This window comes from Aptenodytes forsteri, unplaced genomic scaffold (genome assembly GCF_000699145.1).
Source record: "Aptenodytes forsteri isolate BGI_AS27 unplaced genomic scaffold, ASM69914v1 Scaffold70, whole genome shotgun sequence".
In the NCBI taxonomy this organism is placed as follows: Eukaryota; Metazoa; Chordata; class Aves; order Sphenisciformes; family Spheniscidae; genus Aptenodytes; species Aptenodytes forsteri.
In genome coordinates this window covers 500,149-520,396 of record NW_008795690.1, presented here as the reverse complement: position 1 = coordinate 520,396, position 20,248 = coordinate 500,149, and the positions used below count along the sequence as shown (strand labels likewise).

The window sequence follows — 20,248 nt, the reverse complement described above, 5'->3', positions numbered from 1 at the left end:
GGCCAAAGGGACATTCCATACCATGGGACGTCATGCTCAGTACATAACATCACTTGCTTTGTGTATTATTATTATTATTATCATATTATTATTATTAATCATTTTATTTCAATTATTGAACTGTTTTTATCTCAACCCACGAGTTTTTTCTCACTTGTGCTCTTCCAATTCTCTCCCCCATCCCACCGGGTGGGGGGGAGTGCGCGAGCGGCTGCGTGGTGCTTAGTTGCCGACTGAGGTTAAACCACGACAGTGGTAGTATTGTTAGGTGGCAAATAACAGAGTTTTACACTGATTGCACTGTAATTGCATGTGCATTTGCAGGGTTGATACATATGTGAGGCAGTTTTGTATACATGTACCCACTCTACTACAAGTGGCATTGCAGTGACTTCTTATCTTTGAAACTGAAAAAGTGCTAAATAATAGTCATGGTATAGACAGTACTGCGTAGTCACAGGGGTTTGTAACAGTTGGGCTGGAAGGAATATGGAAAGAAGACCAGGCCAGTTGTAACCTACTTACCTGTCATGTATTTCTTAGTAACACAGCAGTGGTCACAACAGAGTGATGGTTACGCAGCCAGTCCTGTGTGCGAAGACTTTTCTTGTGATCTTGAGTACTGTGAAAGTTCTCTTCCCAAATCATTATTTGCAATAGAAAGCCAGGTGTACAGCCATACTCTTTTTTTGTAAGACTTAAATTCCCCTGTCAGTGCTAGTCTCTGAAAAGAGCTCTCTGCATAAGTTGTGGAAAGCTCGCACTGGGCTCATGCATGTGGAGTGACCCAACCTCTGGAGGCAAAGCAGCACCTGTAGGTATCTTGCCGTGTTGTTAGTCCATCTATGAGTCTGTCGGTTTGGTATCTGAGTGCTTGCAGGAGGGAAGAGAGAACAAAGGCTGTGGAGGAAGCAAACTTCTCTAAGTTGAGTCCTCTCTGAAACCTAGCTGGTTTTCTCTGCAGAATTTCAGTTGTGAAAGTAGGTCTGTTGCCTGGCAAGCTGGTACTGTCCAAGGCATGAATTAACATACCGATTGCTCAGCAGGGTATCTGAGGAACAGAGCAATATTTGCAACACTCAGCCCATCCCTCCTGTGTCCTGCAGCCCTTGCTGTAGGGTCCAGCATGCTCAGCTGCTGTGACTGTTACGGCAGCATTAAAATAGAGACCAAGGCCATGCCTGTGAAAAAACTGCGCAAGTCTAAAACAACTGTACAGGGCCAAATTCTGCTGTTGATGAATATTGTGACATCAAATTCAAGCAGGGAAAGTGGGATTTGTTATATATAAGGAAGAACACAGTTTTGCCATGGGCTTAGATAAAATGTGCAGAACAACTGTCATTTTGCACCAGAATGCATTTCAGCTTGAGTGTTAAGATCCCAGTAAAAGACACTCTTAAAGTGACTTAGTGAGACTACCAGTAGGAATTGCTGCCTGACATCATTATTTCTCCTTGAGTCTCATTTTGGTTGTCAAAGGGTTTAAGTGCAATAAAAGCATTAATACTAAACTTAATGGAGATGAAAATGAGCCTTTGTAGCAGCTTCCTACAAGCTCCAGGGTGTAAGAATAGGCCTGGAGAAGGAGGGAGGTCGGCAAACTACCCCCCAATCTGGGCAGATAGGGGATCAACAGTTACATGAAAAACTTTTTTTTTTTTTTTTTTTTTGTAAATCACAGGGAAAAAAAACCTTGTGAAGAGGGTAAAATTACAACAAAGGTGACTTTTTTCCTTCCTTTGAAGCAAAACATAAGACAGGTTGTGCTACAACCTCTGCCTTTTTTTGGTTTTGTTTTTTTAATCAGCAGATACAAAGATCTGAGAGCAACCTGTGGCATAAGGGTATCTGATGATGTTCTCTCTTCCCTTTTATAGTTGCAATAAGGTGAGCGTATGATTTCCAGGCCCCTGCATGGAGTTACTCCAGGGGGTGATCTTGCTTGGATAACAGCATTTTCACCTCTTGTGCATTGCTGAGTTGCTGAGCTAGAGCTTTGCACCCGAAAAGCCTTGCCCATATTTAGTTTAAGGTTCGCTATCTGATTTAAAACTTTCAGTAGCTTTTGCTAGGATTGTATGAACTTGCTTCATTCTTCCTACAGGCATGGGTACCCCAAAACGAAAGCTTATGCTGTGCTTCCACTCTATGCTCATGATACTCAATAGGTAGTCTGCAGCCCTTGTCATGATCACCTCCCGTGGTGCTGGGTTATCAGGTGTGTGTGGGAAGTAATAAACACATTTGGGTTTTGTGCACCATCAGCTGAACTCCTAGGCAGATAGTTTGAAAATTGGATTAGCAAGAGCAGTCTTTCACCTTCTAAAATTACTTACGCTGTTATATCAAGTAGTTATAAACAAGTAAAATAAAATATTTTATTAGCTCTTTTATGCTGTGTCTGCAGTAAGAAATTACAGGGTTTGTGTTTCTGATGCTGATAAAGTCTTTCAGGAGGTTACTTTATGCAGCTATAAATCAAAGGTTACCTTTCAGCTTGCCAATGAAAACTATATAATAATTAAGATGTGGAGCTCTGCTTCTCTAAGGTTAAGTCCCGTGGTGCTTAATTTCTTGTCATTTTAACATAGTAACAATTTGACTGCACCTTTCTGTCATCTCCTCTAGAAGCATATCTGATAGAAAATGACCATCTAGCCAGTTAGTCTTCAATAAGCTGAGAGAAGCTGAGGTGGAGGGACAAACTGGACTTAAATCATAGGATTTTTTTGGTAAAACAGTATTCATCTGTAATAGTGAAGCTCCAAAGCACAGCTTTTCTATATTAAACATAAAAAAAAGGGAGTGCTCTTAGATTCTTCTCTCCTCATCTGATTTAAAAAAAAAAAATCCTACAATAAGCTACTGTGCTTCTACTGGTAAAGCTCCAAAAAGTGCAGGTAGGGACCTATATCAAAAGTCAATGAATCAGCAATATATTCTTGTAGTACTTTAAAAACCTTAAATTACTTAATAACCAGTTTATTTTAAGAGAGCGCTCTCTACTTTTAAACTGTATTCTCCCAGTTGCGGCTCTGTTGAGTACAATCTTTCAGAAACTTTCTGGGCTGTCTCAGCACGTTTGTGCTGCCTTAGGGGCAGGTGGTGATGTATAGCAGGAGGTCACTGGTACCGGGGACATGCTCCTGTGGCCATGGGTGTGAGTTCAGTCACTTGCTGAAGCTGCTTGTATGCCTGCAAGAATAAACATACGTACATAGAAAATAAATTTGCAGATGCTGTGTGAGTATGGGAAATGCTGTTGTCCTGCATCTGCTATCTGTCCTCTTTTCTCTCCAGTCCCTGTTTCAGGTACTGAATGTTTCCCAGAAGGACTTGCTGAAGTTTGCCAGACTTAATGTAACCTTCCAATTCTGTTTTCAGTAACTCAGAACTCATTTTCTTCTCTCCTGTTTTGCCTTTACTCAGCCGACGTAGGCTGTTGTCGCTTTCTGCATCTACTTTTCGTGTTGCTTTACCTAAAGGAATGTAACAAGTGACATGCTGTGGGCCATAGCTGCAGCCAGCCCTGTCTCCTGTTGCCATCTTTTTCCTTTGGTACTTGCATGAACAATGTCTGATCATCGCTCGAGAGCGATGCTTGTATACAGCATCTCTTCCCCTTGAGTGATTAGCATCTTGTTTGTAGAGTTGAACTAAACTTCCTTTTCTGCTCTAGACTAAAGTAACAAACACTGTGTGTTTGAATCGTGCTAACCACTGTCTTTGTCTTCTATTAATTGTCAATTAAAAAAATCTTTTCTAGACCCTCCTTTTGGCTGGGGAATGAGACCTTGAAAGTGCCTGTAGCACTCTTTGCCTTGAATAGAAGACGACTGTGTGATCGCCTGAGACAGAATAGGGATGTCCAGAAGAATTCAGTTGTTCTGCTGCAGGGTGGAGAAGAAACCCAGAGATACTGTACTGATACTGGTATTGTGTTTCGCCAGGTAAGAGCTGAATCAAAACTTCAAATCAAATTAAGAAACTCTCTTCAACTGCATGAATTTTTAAACGGTTTTTAATTACTTTCCCTTTATCTCTCATGTGTGCATTGCCTTGCTTCACTTAAATAAATTGGCTTCTTTATAACATTGCCTCTTCAGCTTCAAGTTACTCCCTCTTTCAGTGCTTTAGTATGCAGGCTCATTATCTGGTTTAAAGGGCCTAAACCTGTTCAAGGCCCTACTGCCTATCAGTGTTTAACATAATGTTAAAGACGGCAATGGAATATTTCTTAGCCTTTTCAGTCTTGTCTGTGACCCAAAAACTAACCTTCTTTCTGTAATGAAACCTGTTACGGTGGACCTAAACTGAATTAATTCATAGTAAAGTGTATTTCAAGCTTTTATAAATAGCATATTCCACAAAGCAGGATATATCTTAGAATTTACAACATGTGTCTTCTCAAATTAGACTCTTCCTTAAGTACCCATGTGTTCTTCTGTCACAAATAGGACTTCAGTTGTTAATGTCACGCTGAATGCATTCTTAGTTTTTGGGGAAGTTGGCATAACAGAACTCTAATTATGCATACCCCATACTTTGCATGGCTGCTACAGTACTTTGTTTTGAGAATTTAATTGCGCTGTTGTATGTTATGAAGAAACAAAACCAATAAATTCTAATCTAGATAGCGCACATCTTAATGTAGTTATTGGTCTGTTTTTAGAGGAGATGCACCTTTCAGGGTATCAGAGCATATCTCTGTCCTTACCAAAATTCATCTCTCTATTGTTAGGTGTTTTGTTGTTTGATTGCTTGTTCTTAAAATAACTCTTGGCTAAAGGCTGTTCCTAGTGCAGCTTCCTCTTTTCTGGGGGAGGTTGGGTCTTCACTTCAGCACTGTGCCATCACAACCCAATGAATCTGCACTCTGCTTTTGCCTTGTCTCATGTGGCATGATTGTTTCTTCCTGATACTACATTGCCTAATTCTAGATTGGAAGAGTGTATTTTATTGTGTGGTGTATGTTTATTGTGCTGAGGTGACCTGTTTATTTCTTATGGTAGCTTATTAATCTCTGATCCTTTCCAGTTGCCAACAGAGCGATTTGTATAATTGTAGCCTAAAACTAATCAGTCTGAAAAGCTTTAGACCTAAACCACTTCCCCCCCTCCAAAAGCAAGAGAGATCTCTTTCGGATACGTGGAAGTAGGAATTAGTATGTACTGTAGTGTATTTTTAGAGCTGGTAGAAGTGAGGGTTTTCTTTTAAGAATATATTTTGTCTTAACCTAGGAATCTTACTTTCACTGGACTTTTGGAGTAACTGAAGCAGGCTGCTTTGGAGCAGTAGATGTTGATACTGGAAGATCCATGCTTTTTGTTCCACAACTCCCTGAAAGCTATGCAGTTTGGATGGGAAAGTAAGACGTATCTTTTAACTGTGTTCCGATGTATGCGAGTACTTCATATAATGTAACTGTCTGTAGAGCTGGAATGCTGTCTCATTTTAATCAGATTCTACCAAATCATTCGGTGTGAATTGTAGTGATATGTACGTACAGTGATACAAAATGTGATCAATTGGTATTGGTCATATGATATCAAATGATCCACCACCATTTGGTAGAGAATACCTTTAGAATTTGAGCCCATGGATCTCATGGTATCCATGAAAGGAAGCTGAACCATAAAGAAAAGTAGAAGTCTTGTGTTAAGACCGAACAAGTTCAATAGTAAAACAGGCTTTTTCAAGTTGCTTTACCAGTTTGCAGCCGCCTTAGCTAATGAAGCTTTTTGAATGGCAGAAGGTACTTTAGCCTCTTTGATACTTTTTTTGATATGAACTGACAGACTGGGGAATGTGATTTTAATTCTGTTCTGTGAGTATGCCATAAACATTTCTCTTTCTATCCACGTTGGTAGTAAATATTGCTCAGTGCCATAGTAGTGGAAGAATTGATTTATTTATGTGTTCGTTTCTTTTCTCAGTCTTAATTGTATTTATACCCTCTAACAAACTGTAAATTTTTTTGTTGTCTACGTTGTCTCAGAACATTGGATTACTTCTAATTTAATATTATGAGCTCAGGTTGCTTCACTTCTAATTGAAGCTATCGCTTATATTTTAATGCTAATTTTGGGAAAATGAAAACAATCGCAACCAATCCCATATGCTGAACTGTGCCAGACCATATGGTAGGGCATGGCTGCTGTCTTCTCAGAGAGTTTATATGAATGTCACTGTCTTAGACCTGCCTGGGAACTGAAATTGTTTGTGATAGCATAAAAATGTGAATACTGCTGTCTGACATATTTCAGCTGAGAGTTGCACCTGTCTGCGAGGGTAGGTTCTGTTTAACCCCCATGTGTACTCTCTAAAGTCTGTTCCCTAGTGATGCTTGTTCCCGTTTATAGACAAACCTTTTTCCTCCCCCTAAGTTCTCTTCTGCTAGTTCAAATCAGCTGTTTCATACCCACGCTGACTGTGCCTAATCTGAAAGGGCTTAAAAATACTATTGAAATTCCACTGTCTCATTTTGCATTTTCAAACAAAATATTGTGGTGTTTATAAACGGTGGCCTTATTGATTTGTTTGTGCAGTGCTCATTATTGGTTCATTTACAGAATTACAAGTCTGGTTAAAAGTGGTTTATTGTAGTTGTGTCTTCTTGCAGAGTATAACAAATTGTCTTTATCATAGCACCCTTGTTTTCTAAATTCTCCTCCTTACCCTTCATGAATCCCTCTGTTTGAATCTTTGTTTTCTCTTCTGTCAGCCGTTGTCATGTACTTTTTCTGCTTGTCAGAAGGAGGATGGATGAATAACTCATTTGTGAGTCAGTAGCAGTTCTGCTTCATAAGTTGGTTGGCAGGGGGTACTGCACACAGCTAGGGATTGTGTTCCTTCCCAGAAGACTCAATTTTAAGTCAAAATTAGCACTGAAAGAAAAACACAAATAAGTTTGCCTTCCATCCGCTGCTGTTTATCTACTATAGTTTGCCTTGGAAGTGCTTGTTTCTGTGCATGTGGAAGGCACTATCTACCCACTGAAGAAACATTCATTTAACATCATTGAAGCACAAATCAGTTCAATGCCTTGTACGATATTTGCGAGGTTGGTATTTTACAGAGGTCTACAGCTGGTCATCTAGTTCATAGCATAGGGTGCAGTTTCTTTGCCTGGTGTTTATATTGCTTTCTATTTAAGGCAGATGTGGGAATCTGCTGTGTGAGTTTAGGCAGAAATGCAGATTCTCTTAAAATTAATGCAGAAGGCTCTTTACTACTACTGTGTTACTAAATGTATTGTTTGATGGTACTGTTGTGCTTTCACTTCTGAAGGACACATATTTGAGTTGTTTTTGAAACGTAGCTTAGGTAATGTGGCAGTCAGAAGGGTTAACCTTTTTGCCTTGAAGTAATGCAAAAGTGGGGCTTCTTGGCTTCTTTCAAATTGCAGTCTTAGTTTGGCCAAAACCAATGAAGTGTCTGAGAGCATTTGCTTGGAGATAAGCAGACTATTAGTTTACAAATGAGACCATGAACGCTGTAATTATTTTAATCTCGCCAACTGCACCTGTTTTTATGAACAGCTTTGCATGCTGAGGTGGTGCCTGGGGACTCTACAGAACAGGTGAACACGGAGATGATGAATGCACCACCCTGGGCTGTGGTCTGCCAAGGACCCAGCACAACGTAGTACTGGTGTTGAGGATGACTACCACTTCTTTGGAAGTGTTGCTCATCTTGTAGGACTTCTTGCTGAATGTGCATGTTCTAAAGATTTGTAAATAGCTGTAAGGCTACCTTTCAGAAGTCCTTCAAGCCAAAATAACCTCTGCAGTTTTAAAAGGGAGGAGAGATTTAATTTAACTCACAGACTATGGATGTTCTTCAAAAACCCCACAACCTCTTAAGGTGTCATTCGCAGAATTGTTATGAGGGTAACAGTAGGACTGGTGGTCCTACTTTCATGTTGGGAAGGGATTGCAACAACTGTCTGTTTTTAAATTACGAGTGTGGGCATTTCTCCAAATGTTGGGCTAGCCCATTTCTTAGTTGTTGGCTGGGAAAATCTTTTAAACTAAGAGAACCGCTTTGCCTCTCTCTTGATCTGTACCTCTGCCCCCTGCCCCTCCCGGTGTTTGTAGGGCAGAAACAGACTCTTGCAGGATGGTTTAGTGGGTATGCTTTTGCGCTCCTGAAGTATTCTTCTATTCTTACTTTCGGAGGAAGAGTTTAAGAAATGAATCTGGTAATATAAGATTGTAAAGGCTTTGGAAGCATAACTGTGTTGTAAATGCCCCTCTTTCTCATCATGGTCTTACGTAGTCAAGTTTGTGGTGCAAAGCTGTTAGCAATCACTTCTATTCCTAGGAAGCATTAAGTTGGTATGACTGCATGTCTTGCACAGAGACTTCAATTTCACTAATTAATGCTGCACCTGCCATTTCCCTCCTTAATTATAAATGACAGAACTAGTCAGTGTGCTGATTAAAGATATTTTATAAAGTAAAACATACCGTACAGCAGCTGCTTTATGTGGAGTGGACGCCAAAATAACTTAATTGCCTTGCCATGTAAAGAGTGTTTTTAATGGAAAACAAAAATATTTAACGCTTTCATGCTCTAACTTTAGAAATACATATTAAATGGGACAGAGCAATATTTATGTGCTATTTCCTGTGTTTTCTTTGAAGCCCTGCTGGCTGATTGGTAAGTATAACAACATTAATCTAGTGTTGCATCCACTGTAAGTAACGTTTTTCCATGAATTTGATTGGAAGCTATCTGTATTTGCAAAGTTGAACCTTGGTGTGGCACTTTGGAGCTGTAATAAAGCACAATGAAATGCTCCGCGAATGTTAGTAATTTCTCAGTGGCCTAAAGAGGAAGCTTTTTAAGCACTGTCATCATTTTCTAAGTAGGTTACAACCAAAACCAACCTTTGGTTTTGGTGATGAAACTTGACTGACTGCAGCAAAGCTGAGAAGTTTCACTGGCTTTGGAAAAAAAAGGTGCAGAAGTATGTGGTTGGTTTTTTTGTTTGTTTGCTTTTTTCCCCCAAACGCTTTTGTAAAAAAAGAGCTTCTCAGGCTATTTAGGCTTTTACCCTTTTTTTTTTCCCCTATAGACTGTGTGTGACCATGAAAATTAGAAGCGAAGAAATCGCTTTCTTGATCTCTTTTTCTTAATGGGGGTTGGTGAAATTTTGTGTCATTTGTATTTTGAATAATTGTGAGTGTTAAATTGTGTACAGCATGGTACGTATCTGACTATATCATGGTGGCTGAGACTGATGCATTAATTAGCCCTAGGCTTGGCTACAAGAAGGCAAGGTCTGTAGTGAGCCCATTCTGTGCAAGCTGAGATTGGAGACAACTTTTTGGAAAGGTAGTGGAGTGTATGTAGGTGCTGTAGGGAACAAACTCTAAATCACCTTAATTGCTCCTCTTGATGTAGATTTTGCAGGAATGAAGGACGTTTTCTAGATGAGTTTTACTGATGTGGTGCATACAGGTCCTCTTCTCTGTAGCATGCTCTGGAGCTGTGTATTCAGATAGTATACTCTAGAAGGGTCTTTGATTTTACCTTTTGAACTGATCTACCATATCATACCCTGCTATTTTTTCTTGTTATTTTTTCTCTAAAATGAAATATGTTTAGTGTTTTCTTTTTCCATGTCTATCAGTTTGATCTCTTCCCGCCATTTGTCCCTTCCCCCTACCCACTAAATCTTTATTTTGCTGTTTAAAAAAAAAAAAAATCAGTTTTTAATCACTTTAGGTCATCTCATTACTGCTTTGTACCAACTGGCAATTGCAATTTATCTGCAAAGTTTGTTACCACCTGCAAATGCCATCTGTGGACCTCATGAACATATTCAGTCCTGCTTCTGTTTCTGAATAGCATCAGAACTCATTTCAGTCTTTGCAGTATCCCACTAATCAAGACTTGAAGTCCACTGCTGTTTATCACTTTAACTTCTGAGATCATTACTGCTTTGTACCAACTGGCAATTGCAATTTATCTGCAAAGTTTGTTACCACCTGCAAATGCCATCTGTGGACCTCATGAACATATTCAGTCCTGCTTCTGTTTCTGAATAGCATCAGAACTCATTTCAGTCTTTGCAGTATCCCACTAATCAAGACTTGAAGTCCACTGCTGTTTATCACTTTAACTTCTGAGAACATCAGTCTAAAGTGATACAGCACTTTTCAGTGTGGCGGTTGGAGGGTTTCCCAGCCCTTGAAAAGCTCATCTTTTTATCTATTTATTTATTTTTATTTTCTGCTTTAGGCTTTTCACTTTTTTATTATGACTCGTCATTGGGTTTCAGGTCACATCGTAGTGTTCCTGTCCAAGCCAATTTGAGTTGATTTTGGAGAGTAACAGTCTTGAGAGAGATTTTTATCAAATATTTTACTATTATTCAGATAGTACATCTGTTGCTTTACCCTTCATCCGATCCTTTCAAAACCATACAGTAAAGCTGGTTGCTTTTGATTGACGAAACTTACTTGTGCAATTCCCCATGCTGCTTATTTTCCATGACTCCAATTCTCTCCATAGTACAGTGATTTCCATTTCTTGTCTTCCATTCATTTATTATGGTATTTCTCTGTGGATAAAAATTACTTTTACAGAATAATTAGTGTCTGGATTGCTCTTGCCACTTTACTGATGATTATTTTTCTCTAAACAGTGCTGCTCGAATGCTCTGACTTCTCAAATGATCAATTTAGTCATTGTCCCAGTATTCTAATTGTCCATGAGCCTTGATGGTCCAGGATGAATGTGTATTGTTTCTATGACTTTTACTTCAGTAATTATTTTTATAAATCTTTGCTTTCTAGCTGCTTAAGTTTCCTTGTATTTCTTATTAAGAATGTTTTAAACAATAATAGTAATTTATATCAGTCCATTGATTTGCAATCTCTACCAGCATATACCTTTAACTGGATGCACAAGTTGGTTATTTAGTAAGCGTTAAAGCGCTTCTTTTTCCTCTCCTCTTTTTGATTCGGGTGTATTGAGAAATAGAAGCAGCACTAAGTAAATCTGCTTGACAGTGCTGCACCAGAGTTTTTTTTAATATCCTGATGTGGCTTCAAACCACAGCATGAGAAAGTTAAGTCTTGCCAACGCATGTCTCATTCCTGTGGTATGACAGGGAACATTGATAACCCCCACCAGGCATTTCTTATTTTATACTTTATTTAATGTGCTAGCAGGAGTATCGAGTTCAGTGATATAAACTCCTGATAGCATTTTGAAATATCAGAGAACCCAAGTTTTCTTCTGATCAGGCGTTCCATGTGTTTTTCTTCCAAGGACTTGGCTGCTGCTGGTAGGAAGGTAAGCTGCAGCAAAAGAAATGCCCATGGGGATTTTCCAGCAGTGCTCCAACAAGGCTCTGCACCTCCATGCTGCCTTCTGCTGTGCAGCTGCCTGGTTTGAGTGCAGAGCTCTCTGCTTCTTGTCGGCCTGGATTTGAGAAGGCACTTCAGTGAAAAAACTCTCAAGTGAAATACCTACAGTGGTGCCTCTATTCTTGCACTTCTTTCCATGTTCTCAGCTCTTGATGTTAACTGTTTTCTTTAGGTTTTTTATTCTCTGCAACCTGTGCTGTGTCTGTCTGTATGCTCAGGAAGGACTCTGGTGTTGTCTGTGTTGAGAAACATACAAAGAAGAAAAAACAAACCCAACTTTTTTGTTAAAACAGGATAGGGAAAAGTATAATCAATATTAATGCTTTTTAAGAGCTAAATGTGAGTGAAAAGCAGGCAGATTGTGTTTTATTTGCTGTGTACCCCTTTGCCTGTGTACTTGCTGAAGCTCTGGGTGTCAGAATGCTTGGCCTTGACCCTATTCCTGGGGGATGCCAGTTACTTCTTTGTCTTACAGGGGCAACATGGCATAGTGGATTGGGCACTGTTTGCGTGGGTACGTTCTGCCTTTTCTTTATGCCCAATGAGTTGTTGTGGCAAGTTCCTTTAATTTCTTTGTGGTTTAGTTTTCTTTACAGGTTATAAGATGGGAATACTATCATCCCCTTCTTAAAACTGTTCAGGGCATCTTAATGCTGCTGTAAACATCAGTACTGCTTCCTTTCATGCTATTATCAAATAATATGGGAGCTGCGGGACATGCTGCACACATTCCAGAGCTTGTTGTAGTGCTTTTATGTGTGGGACATAAAATATTGTTCGTTTTCCCCCCAATACAGGCATTTTTCCAAAGTAAAAGCAGAACATCTGCTACTGACAGATTCAGTATGTAACTCTCTCAGTTAAGAAGCATGAATTGAGACCAGTGTTTGAGTGGAACACTGTTGTTATATAGTGACCTAGAAATTACACTTACCCTCTTAAGCACTGTAATTCTTATTGTGCCTTTTTTTGGGAGGAGAGCTTTCTAATGAGTATTTGTCAGCAGTGTTATGCTACAAGAAATCCTTCAGGGATTTCAGTGTATAAACATTTCCTTTGTTACAGTTTTTTCTGTACTGGTATAGATCCCTTCTCTCCAAGGAAGAATTTTATTTGCAGAAAGAAATAAAGCAAAGGTTACCAATTGCAAGTTTTCTGTGTTTTTGTTTTTTTGGGGTAGCTCTTGATAGTATCTCTTCAATGTCTAATCGAGGCACTGCCTCTTGAGGTAGAATTTATAGAAAACCTAAATAACTTTTCATCTTTTGGGAATGCCTGTGGTGGGAATAGCTGAGCAGGAGCAGTGAGACTGTATATTTGAAGTAGATGAAATAAGTAGTTCAGAGCTTGGCTTTTAATGAGAAGAAGCTAAGGAGAGTCTCCTCAATACTTTATTTCTTATTTAGTAAGTCCAACGGTCTGTATGTTGCTCATAGTTATGCTGCTTCTGCATAATCTGTGTGTACCAGGAATGCCTGTGGTGGGAATAGCTGAGCAGGAGCAGTGAGACTGTATATTTGAAGTAGATGAAATAAGTAGTTCAGAGCTTGGCTTTTAATGAGAAGAAGCTAAGGAGAGTCTCCTCAATACTTTATTTCTTATTTAGTAAGTCCAACGGTCTGTATGTTGCTCATAGTTATGCTGCTTCTGCATAATCTGTGTGTAGCCCTGGGAAGTCCAGTGTCATATACCCAGCATCCTGTGTCCAGCATCATGCATGTGGACTCTACCATTCTGTCCCTCTGCTAGACATAGCTTCAGTTACAGCCCTGGTTACCTTGTCCAGTCAAATCAGTTTGAGTCTTCATCTTCAGTTCAATTTCTTTTAAATTGTTATTTTCTCAAAATCCATCTTGCTCTGGACTGTATCAAAAGGAGCAAGGAGTCTGAGTTTACGTGTGTGCAGGTACTTCTGTCTTTCAAAGGATAAAACATAAATCTAGAGAAATGTGGAAAGGGAATAACATTAACGTAGTCAAAACATTGCTGGAGGCTGCCTGTGATACCAGCAAGCCCATTAGAACTGTTTTGTTTTAAATCTAGCTTGATGCCTTTTAACCTTCTTGTTTGAGATGGTGAAATTCCTTTTGGATATATAGGTGATTGCATTTTTTTGGACACAGTCAGGAACATCTGCTGGTATCTTGTAAAGCCTCCTGTGTTGTTCTTTCTAGCAGTTCTCAACACCCTCTTGTTTGGTTAATGCTTTGCCATCTGTTAACTTGATGATATTGTAATGACGAGGGAGTTTATTGGTGCATCTCTGACAGCGTTAAAACACTGCTTTTGTATCCCTTTCCCTCCTCCAGCTCTACATTCTTTGCTGATGTATTTCTATTCATCTGGTTTAATTTTTGCCAAGGTTCTTATTCTTTGTATGCAGTCTCACTGAAATGTTTACTCTGCTTTAAGCTTATTCTAGCAAGGCCTGAGAAGTGAGTTGTTGACTGTGTGGAACTTCAATTGCTGAAGACTACGCTTGTCCAATTTACTCCTTGTGCATGTGTTTCCTCTCATGTAAGTGAGGAAAAATGCAATGTAACTCATGCAATGACTTGCTGGCAGTAAATGTGTGTATGCCGCAGTGCCACGTACAGGCACTATGTGCAGGCTGATGTAGGCATTTACTTTGCTTAATAGAGACTATTTGCTCAAGGCAAAGTGAATTTGCCACAAAGTGGTGTTTTATATCTGTTACTCTGAATGTGAAAGTTAGGGTGGAATGGAGGAAGAAGCAATACTGTTGTATTCCTGTAAAGCAGAAAGCTTTACTGTGAAGTTTGCTAGTTTTAGCTTTTCTGTCTCACTGCATCAAGAATCTTCCTCTTCTGATTTTGTGATATGAGCTTGGACAATTTTTCATGCATTTTAGGCAATAATACTTGTAGGACCTTTTAGGAGAGCACTGTACCCTGAACATTATTGTGTAGAAACCCTTTTGCTTTAGACTTGGTCATTAATAGTGTCTTTGATATTTGCCTATTCTGTTATTGTTCCAACTATGTTAATTCTTACTTTTAATTACTGCTTGTAAGAACATCACTTTCTGGTAACTGCCAGGAGCTGTGGATCTGAAAGACATAAGCAGTGGACAAGACTTGTGGATCTGTATTTTAATTGCAGGAGATAGTCTTTAGTATGGCATGTCTTGCTTTGTGTCAGTACTTGCTGTCTTCCTCCCTGACATACTAAGAGATCCTCAAAATGGTTGTTGACTTTCATTTAGAGATTCCTGCTCATCCTTTTTAAAAATACATTAAATGAATGCTGATGGTTTTTTTGGCTAAAGCCAGATTCAGTGCTTAGAAATTGCAGGTGATTCTCATCATTTGGCCCTAATATATGTTCATTGATAGCATGTGTGGTCAGAGAGCCTGGAATACTGCTTTGTTGTCTGTACCATGCGGTATTAACTTAGTATTTCTTTTTGCAGGAGAACGGTTACTTCACATTGGAGCTTATGTTAGGATACATGTATTGCTTTCTCTTATATGTAACAGTGCAGTAAGGCACCCTTCTTGCAGAATAGCTTCAAAACACAAACAAGGCCAGATACGAAGACTTAAGGAATTCTGTAAAACCATTCAAATCTTAAAATTAAAGGTTTGTTATAAATTGTGTAGGTGTAAAGCAACAGAAATGAAGAACTGTTTTTTGTAACGTATAAGTGCACGTAAAACCTATAATACGTAAGTATGCTCATGGTTCTTACGTGTCTGACTGTGCTGACAAGCTGATCACAAGGGAACTTGGCTAACGGGGAGCTCTGAACAATCCCAGGTGGATGACAGGACAAGCTTAAGGCAAGGAATTAGTACAACATGAAAGAGAAAGCAAAGCTGGCAGTTACAATTCAAACAGCTTCTGCTGGTAGATGGAAATGGTGCAACTGCCATTTCTGCATTGTTATTAAGGTAAATATTCAATAAAGTATTTTCATTCTGTATTTGAGAGAAACAAAAAATATGTGAAGCATCACAAATTGATGGCGATGAACTAGTTTCTATTCCAGCAGTAAACCTAAAGAAAGCTAAGTAGCTCCTAAAGGTCACTTTTTTATCCAAATATTTTAAAAGAGCTGACCAAGGGCTTCTCCAGGCTGCTGTGAGAATTTGAGTAGGGAAGAGAGAGAGGATGCTGTTAGCAAAATCTAACAGCAGGACATATAACAGTATCAGATGTCTGAAAATCAAAGTATCTAGAAATCAAACTAAAAATGAAATACATGTGCTTATTCTGATCTCTCCTGGCTTTTATAATCTGTGAATCGCTTGCAGATATGTTAGGAAATGGAAGGTATGTAAAAGTAGCGCTGACATTAAGACAGCCCTATGGAGGGCCTTGCAATTCAGTGGACTTTTTCTTAGACTGAATGTCTGTTAGCGGACTGGTGCAGAACTGGCTGATGCAGTGAACGGTGTGGCTTCTTGGTGTTAACAGGGTGCAGAAAGCTAAAGCTTTTTGATTAATCTGTGTTGTGGGGAGGGAGGAATCCTGTGCAACTTTTAGAGGAGACGATGCAGTCAACTTGCACACTTCAGGAAGCTTGGGACCTCCTGACTTGCTCTGCTAAAGGTGCTCAAGTCATTTCTGAGGTGTATACGTACATATCTATTTGAGTGTGTCTGTAATCGTTCAGTAACAAAATGTAGAATTTGTAGAAAATGTTTTGAAATTAGTCCCAATTGGAATTTCTCCAATTTTTGTAATGAACATACCATTAAGGATATTTTTTTCCAACAGGAATAGTTTTACATTCTAGGCTATGCAGTAAGATTAATCTTGAATTAGGAACTTCAACTGAAATGCTGAAGAAAAGCTAAATTGGACTACTTCAGGAAAAGCTGATTTTCATTTTAGAGCTGGTACACTGTAAAAGCTAAAAACTGAAAATCTGTCCTAGAAGCATTAAAAAATGCAAATACAAAGCGACCAGTAGGAAAAAGTTGTTATATACGTTGAAGATTGTCTGGAAGAATATTTAGATGCAAATGAAAACATACACATATGAATGTACATCAGCAATTAGGTTGCAAATATATTAGCAGTTGGCTTAGATGCATTTCTTTCAGGAACAGCTATCAGCTGTTACAAATTCTGTTCACAGTTTTTCTTTGGCATTTGTGATTTAGATCCATCTCATTTGTACCTCTCTTCTGAATGCAGTTCTGAAAACTAGAACACTCTTTTATCATGTTGGTATTATGAGGCTCTTGCTTCAGAGTCCTTTAGAATACAAAGAAATGTTGCTTAATGGAATTCTTACAGTAATGTCAAATTTGTACAAATCTCTTAAGATTTGTTGTTATGAATTCTTGTGCAGTGTAATGAACAACAGCTTTAAAATGGTTTTAGACAATGAGACCAAGTTTTTATTTGGTTTAAAATGGAAACACAACATGGTTAATAAAATACTGCAAAAAAAAAAGAGGTTTTAATTTTGTCCAACTATATAAAAGCTTAAAAATCTATTTTTTGGTGTATTTATAGATAGGATGTCAGAGCTGTTCATCTTACTGATGGATAAACAGAGGAGTCAGTATTCCATTCCTGTTTGAAGGATTGCATTGAAGTGAAGCCAGTCGTAATACTGTGGTCTGTCAAAATTGGTGGCAGCATCTGCACTGGCGTGGTTAGGTTGTGATTTGGTGAAGCATCTTGGTTTTTAAACATGCCATCACCTACCACTGTGAATTTAGTTAAACCAAATGGAAAAGTTTAGAATAAACTGGGAATTTTTCACTAAGCTGATTGACTGACTGGGATTCCTGGTTACTAGTTTTTAATACTATGCTCCTTACTCTTTTGCTGGTGGTTTTCGTGTTTGATCGATGTATAAGAGAAATGAAGTATAGGTAGTGTGGGGTATTACTTTGCTGTCTGACTTAGCATTCCACACTGTACTTTTATAGTGAAAGTATTGCTGCTCCTCCTCCTCTTCTTTTTCCCGTTGCTACCTCAGTAGAATTTTGTTTATAATAAAGTTGTCACTTGTTATGATTGAAGGGTGAATCTTCAATATTTGGTGCTTTAATAAAACCTTAGCTTTTAAAATGAGACTGCATCAGAATTCGAATCTTCTCTTTAAAATGTAGCTTCACATCTTTAGGCCATCTTCAGCATTTCCCAATTGCTATGAAAATCTTGAGAGTAAGAAACCAAGTAGGTGAACTAGATTGGGTAGAAGAACATGGAAGAGGGAAGAATTACGTAGGAAGCATCTGCAGGATGTAAACAGCTTTGATGTTTAAACTGAAAATAACTCAAGCTTTTTCACTGGACTGGAAATTGTGATGAATTGTAAGTGGTGAACTAGAGACAGTCGCTTGTTTAAGGGATCCTTTGGTGACAAAAAATGAGGACTATATTCTTATTAATAAATAGAAGTGCTGGACTCTTATGTTTTCTTTCTAATGGCCATAAACTATGAGATGGCAGATTTTTACCTAGCCACTTGGGCATGCGTACTTGGGCATGATGCAGTTCCAGGAGTTTGGAGTTGCTTATTTCCATTATAAGATAAAATGGTGACTCCTACTATTCTGGAAGCTAACTATTGACATTTCTAACTAACGCTGGTATTTGCTTGGCTGGCATTAGAAAACTATAGGGAAAGGATATTGAGCCTTTTTAGGGCTGAAGTGCACTATTCTCTGTAGGTTTTTGCTAATTTATGTTGTTAGGAAATCTAAAAATTTTTGCACTTTTTTTTTCCATCCCAAAAGCCTGTAAAAATTAGGCCGTTGCTTCTGTTCACATCTGTTTACAGAAGTTTTTTGGGTTTTTTTTGATAGGTAAGGAGAGACATGATTCAATAATATCTGGGATCACATCTTCCACTTGGGTGGTCCTTCTAATTAATTTATGACTTGCTGTGGGGTTTTTTTGTGTGTAGTCTCTGCAGTGATTAATCAGAATTTTGAAACTGGCAGCCCATAGCAGCATTACGAAAGACAAAGCCAAACCTAAAAATTGTAACCAATTAACTTATTCTACCTGCCTAAGAGTTGTTTGTAGAGAGAAGTACACCTCATCTCTATGAAGTATCAGATGTACTTGAAATTATCATAACTGAATATAATTTCTGATTTTCATGATGCCAGTGAGCATTCTGTGGGAGGTACCATTCCCTGTGATAGTGATGGTCAGTGCTAGACTTTAGCCTGTTTTGCATTTAAATTGGATAAAAATGAACACTGAGCCCTGTCTCTGCTAAGGAACTCCACGCTGGTACTTTTTTTTACAGTAACTACAATGTTGGTGCATAATAATCTTTCATAGATTCCCACTAAACTGGGGAAAAAAATGAAGAGACTGGAGAGAATATGGAAAGGTCTCAATGAGGATCATCTTTGCTCCTCTTTCTCCCTGAGCTTTTTTTTGCCTTCTGTACTGCTTTTCTATAGGTGACAGCACAGAATTTTTCTGCTTTAACACAGACTTCCATGTGCACTTTTTCCTTCCACCTGTACGGTTCTGCAATAGGGTAGGTCTTTGCAGAAATCTTCCCAGTGGGAGAGGTGGCTTCACCACTGAAGCATCATGGCTCTCATGGGATGGGTAGGGAATGGTAGTTTGTGGGAAGTCTATGAGAATTTATTTTACCATCTAGTCAGAGGTGCTAAATGGCTGAGGAAAAGAAGTGAGGCAGAGCCCTGAGCGCTTCAGAGAAGAGCTGAGAAGTCTGGCTCTCTACTTCGTACTAGAAGTCTTGCCGACTTCTAAGCAAAGTAGCAAGAACAAGACCAGCAAGGAGGTACACATCTGGGAAACGTGGCAGCTTGTCATTAGGTGTGATGGGAGTCGAAAGTATCATGGAAGATGACCTAATTTAATAGCTGAGAGAGAGGATGGAGGATTGTGGGAAGCTGCTGGGTTTTTTTTCTCTCAAAGTAGAGAAAAAATCCTCAGCCTTGAAAGGATGATGAGCTACTTCTGTTCCTCAAAAGAGTGATAGTGTACATCAGAAGAGATGTTGGAGGGATTACAGGTGGAATGGAATCAATAATGGATTAATATTAACCATAGCCAAAGAACTAAATTAGCAGCAGTGTGCTGTAGACCACACAACTATAGGAGGCAACTACCAAAAAAAACCCAAACTGAAAACCAGTTTGTGAAAAGACAAAAGTTTTCTTATTGGCATGTCGGAAGATGAGACCTACTCTTACTTAAACGGCATTAAATGAAGTTAATAAAATCCAGCACGTTTGTGGGCATATTTTTAAGAAATATTTACTTTATAAGAAACAGTTCTTGGATTCAAACAATGCAGCTAATTGTAAATGGTGCTTTAGAGGTATTGCTCTAAAAAGCATATATTACCATAAATTACCGTTGGCCATAAATTAGCTGGTTTTACAGTTGGGATTCTTCTGATACCAGGTGAATTGGTTGAAACTCTAAAAGGGAACAAAAACGGAAAGTGCTGAATCTGTTTGTGATGTTTCTGGAACATTAAAGTACTTGAATGTGTGAGGAATGAAGGAGGGGAAAAGGAGATGCCTGTAGGAGAAACAGTATGCAAAAGTTGGGGTAAGGGAGCTATAAAATACAGGGTATAGAGAGATAAGAGGATATAGCGATGTCATGGTTTAACCTCAGTCGGCAACTGAGCACCATTATTATCTCACAACCGCTCGCTCACTCCCCCCCCCGGCCCCGGTGGGATGGGGGAGAGAATTGGAAGAGTAGAAGTGAGAAAAACTCGTGGGTTGAGATAAAAACAGTTTAATAATTGAAATAAAATAATAACAATAATAATAATAATAATGTAATAATGATAATAATACACAAAGCAACTGATGCGCAGTGCAATTGCTCACCATCCGCCGACCGATGCCCAGCCAGTCCCCGAGCAG

The 20,248-nt window shown here is 38.9% G+C and overlaps 1 protein-coding gene across 1 annotated transcript in view; it reads left to right on the top strand.

The window, feature by feature from the left end:
- Positions 1–1,126: 1,126 nt before the first annotated feature.
- The window catches only part of PEPD (peptidase D), a 143,809-nt gene continuing 124,687 nt past the window's right edge, over positions 1,127–20,248 (top strand). Inside the window, exons 1-4 of the mRNA XM_009282865.1 lie at positions 1,127–1,271; positions 1,881–1,890; positions 3,770–3,953; positions 5,244–5,371. Coding sequence (XP_009281140.1) covers positions 1,127–1,271; positions 1,881–1,890; positions 3,770–3,953; positions 5,244–5,371 — 467 coding nt within the window. The remainder of the gene's footprint in view (positions 1,272–1,880; positions 1,891–3,769; positions 3,954–5,243; positions 5,372–20,248) is intronic.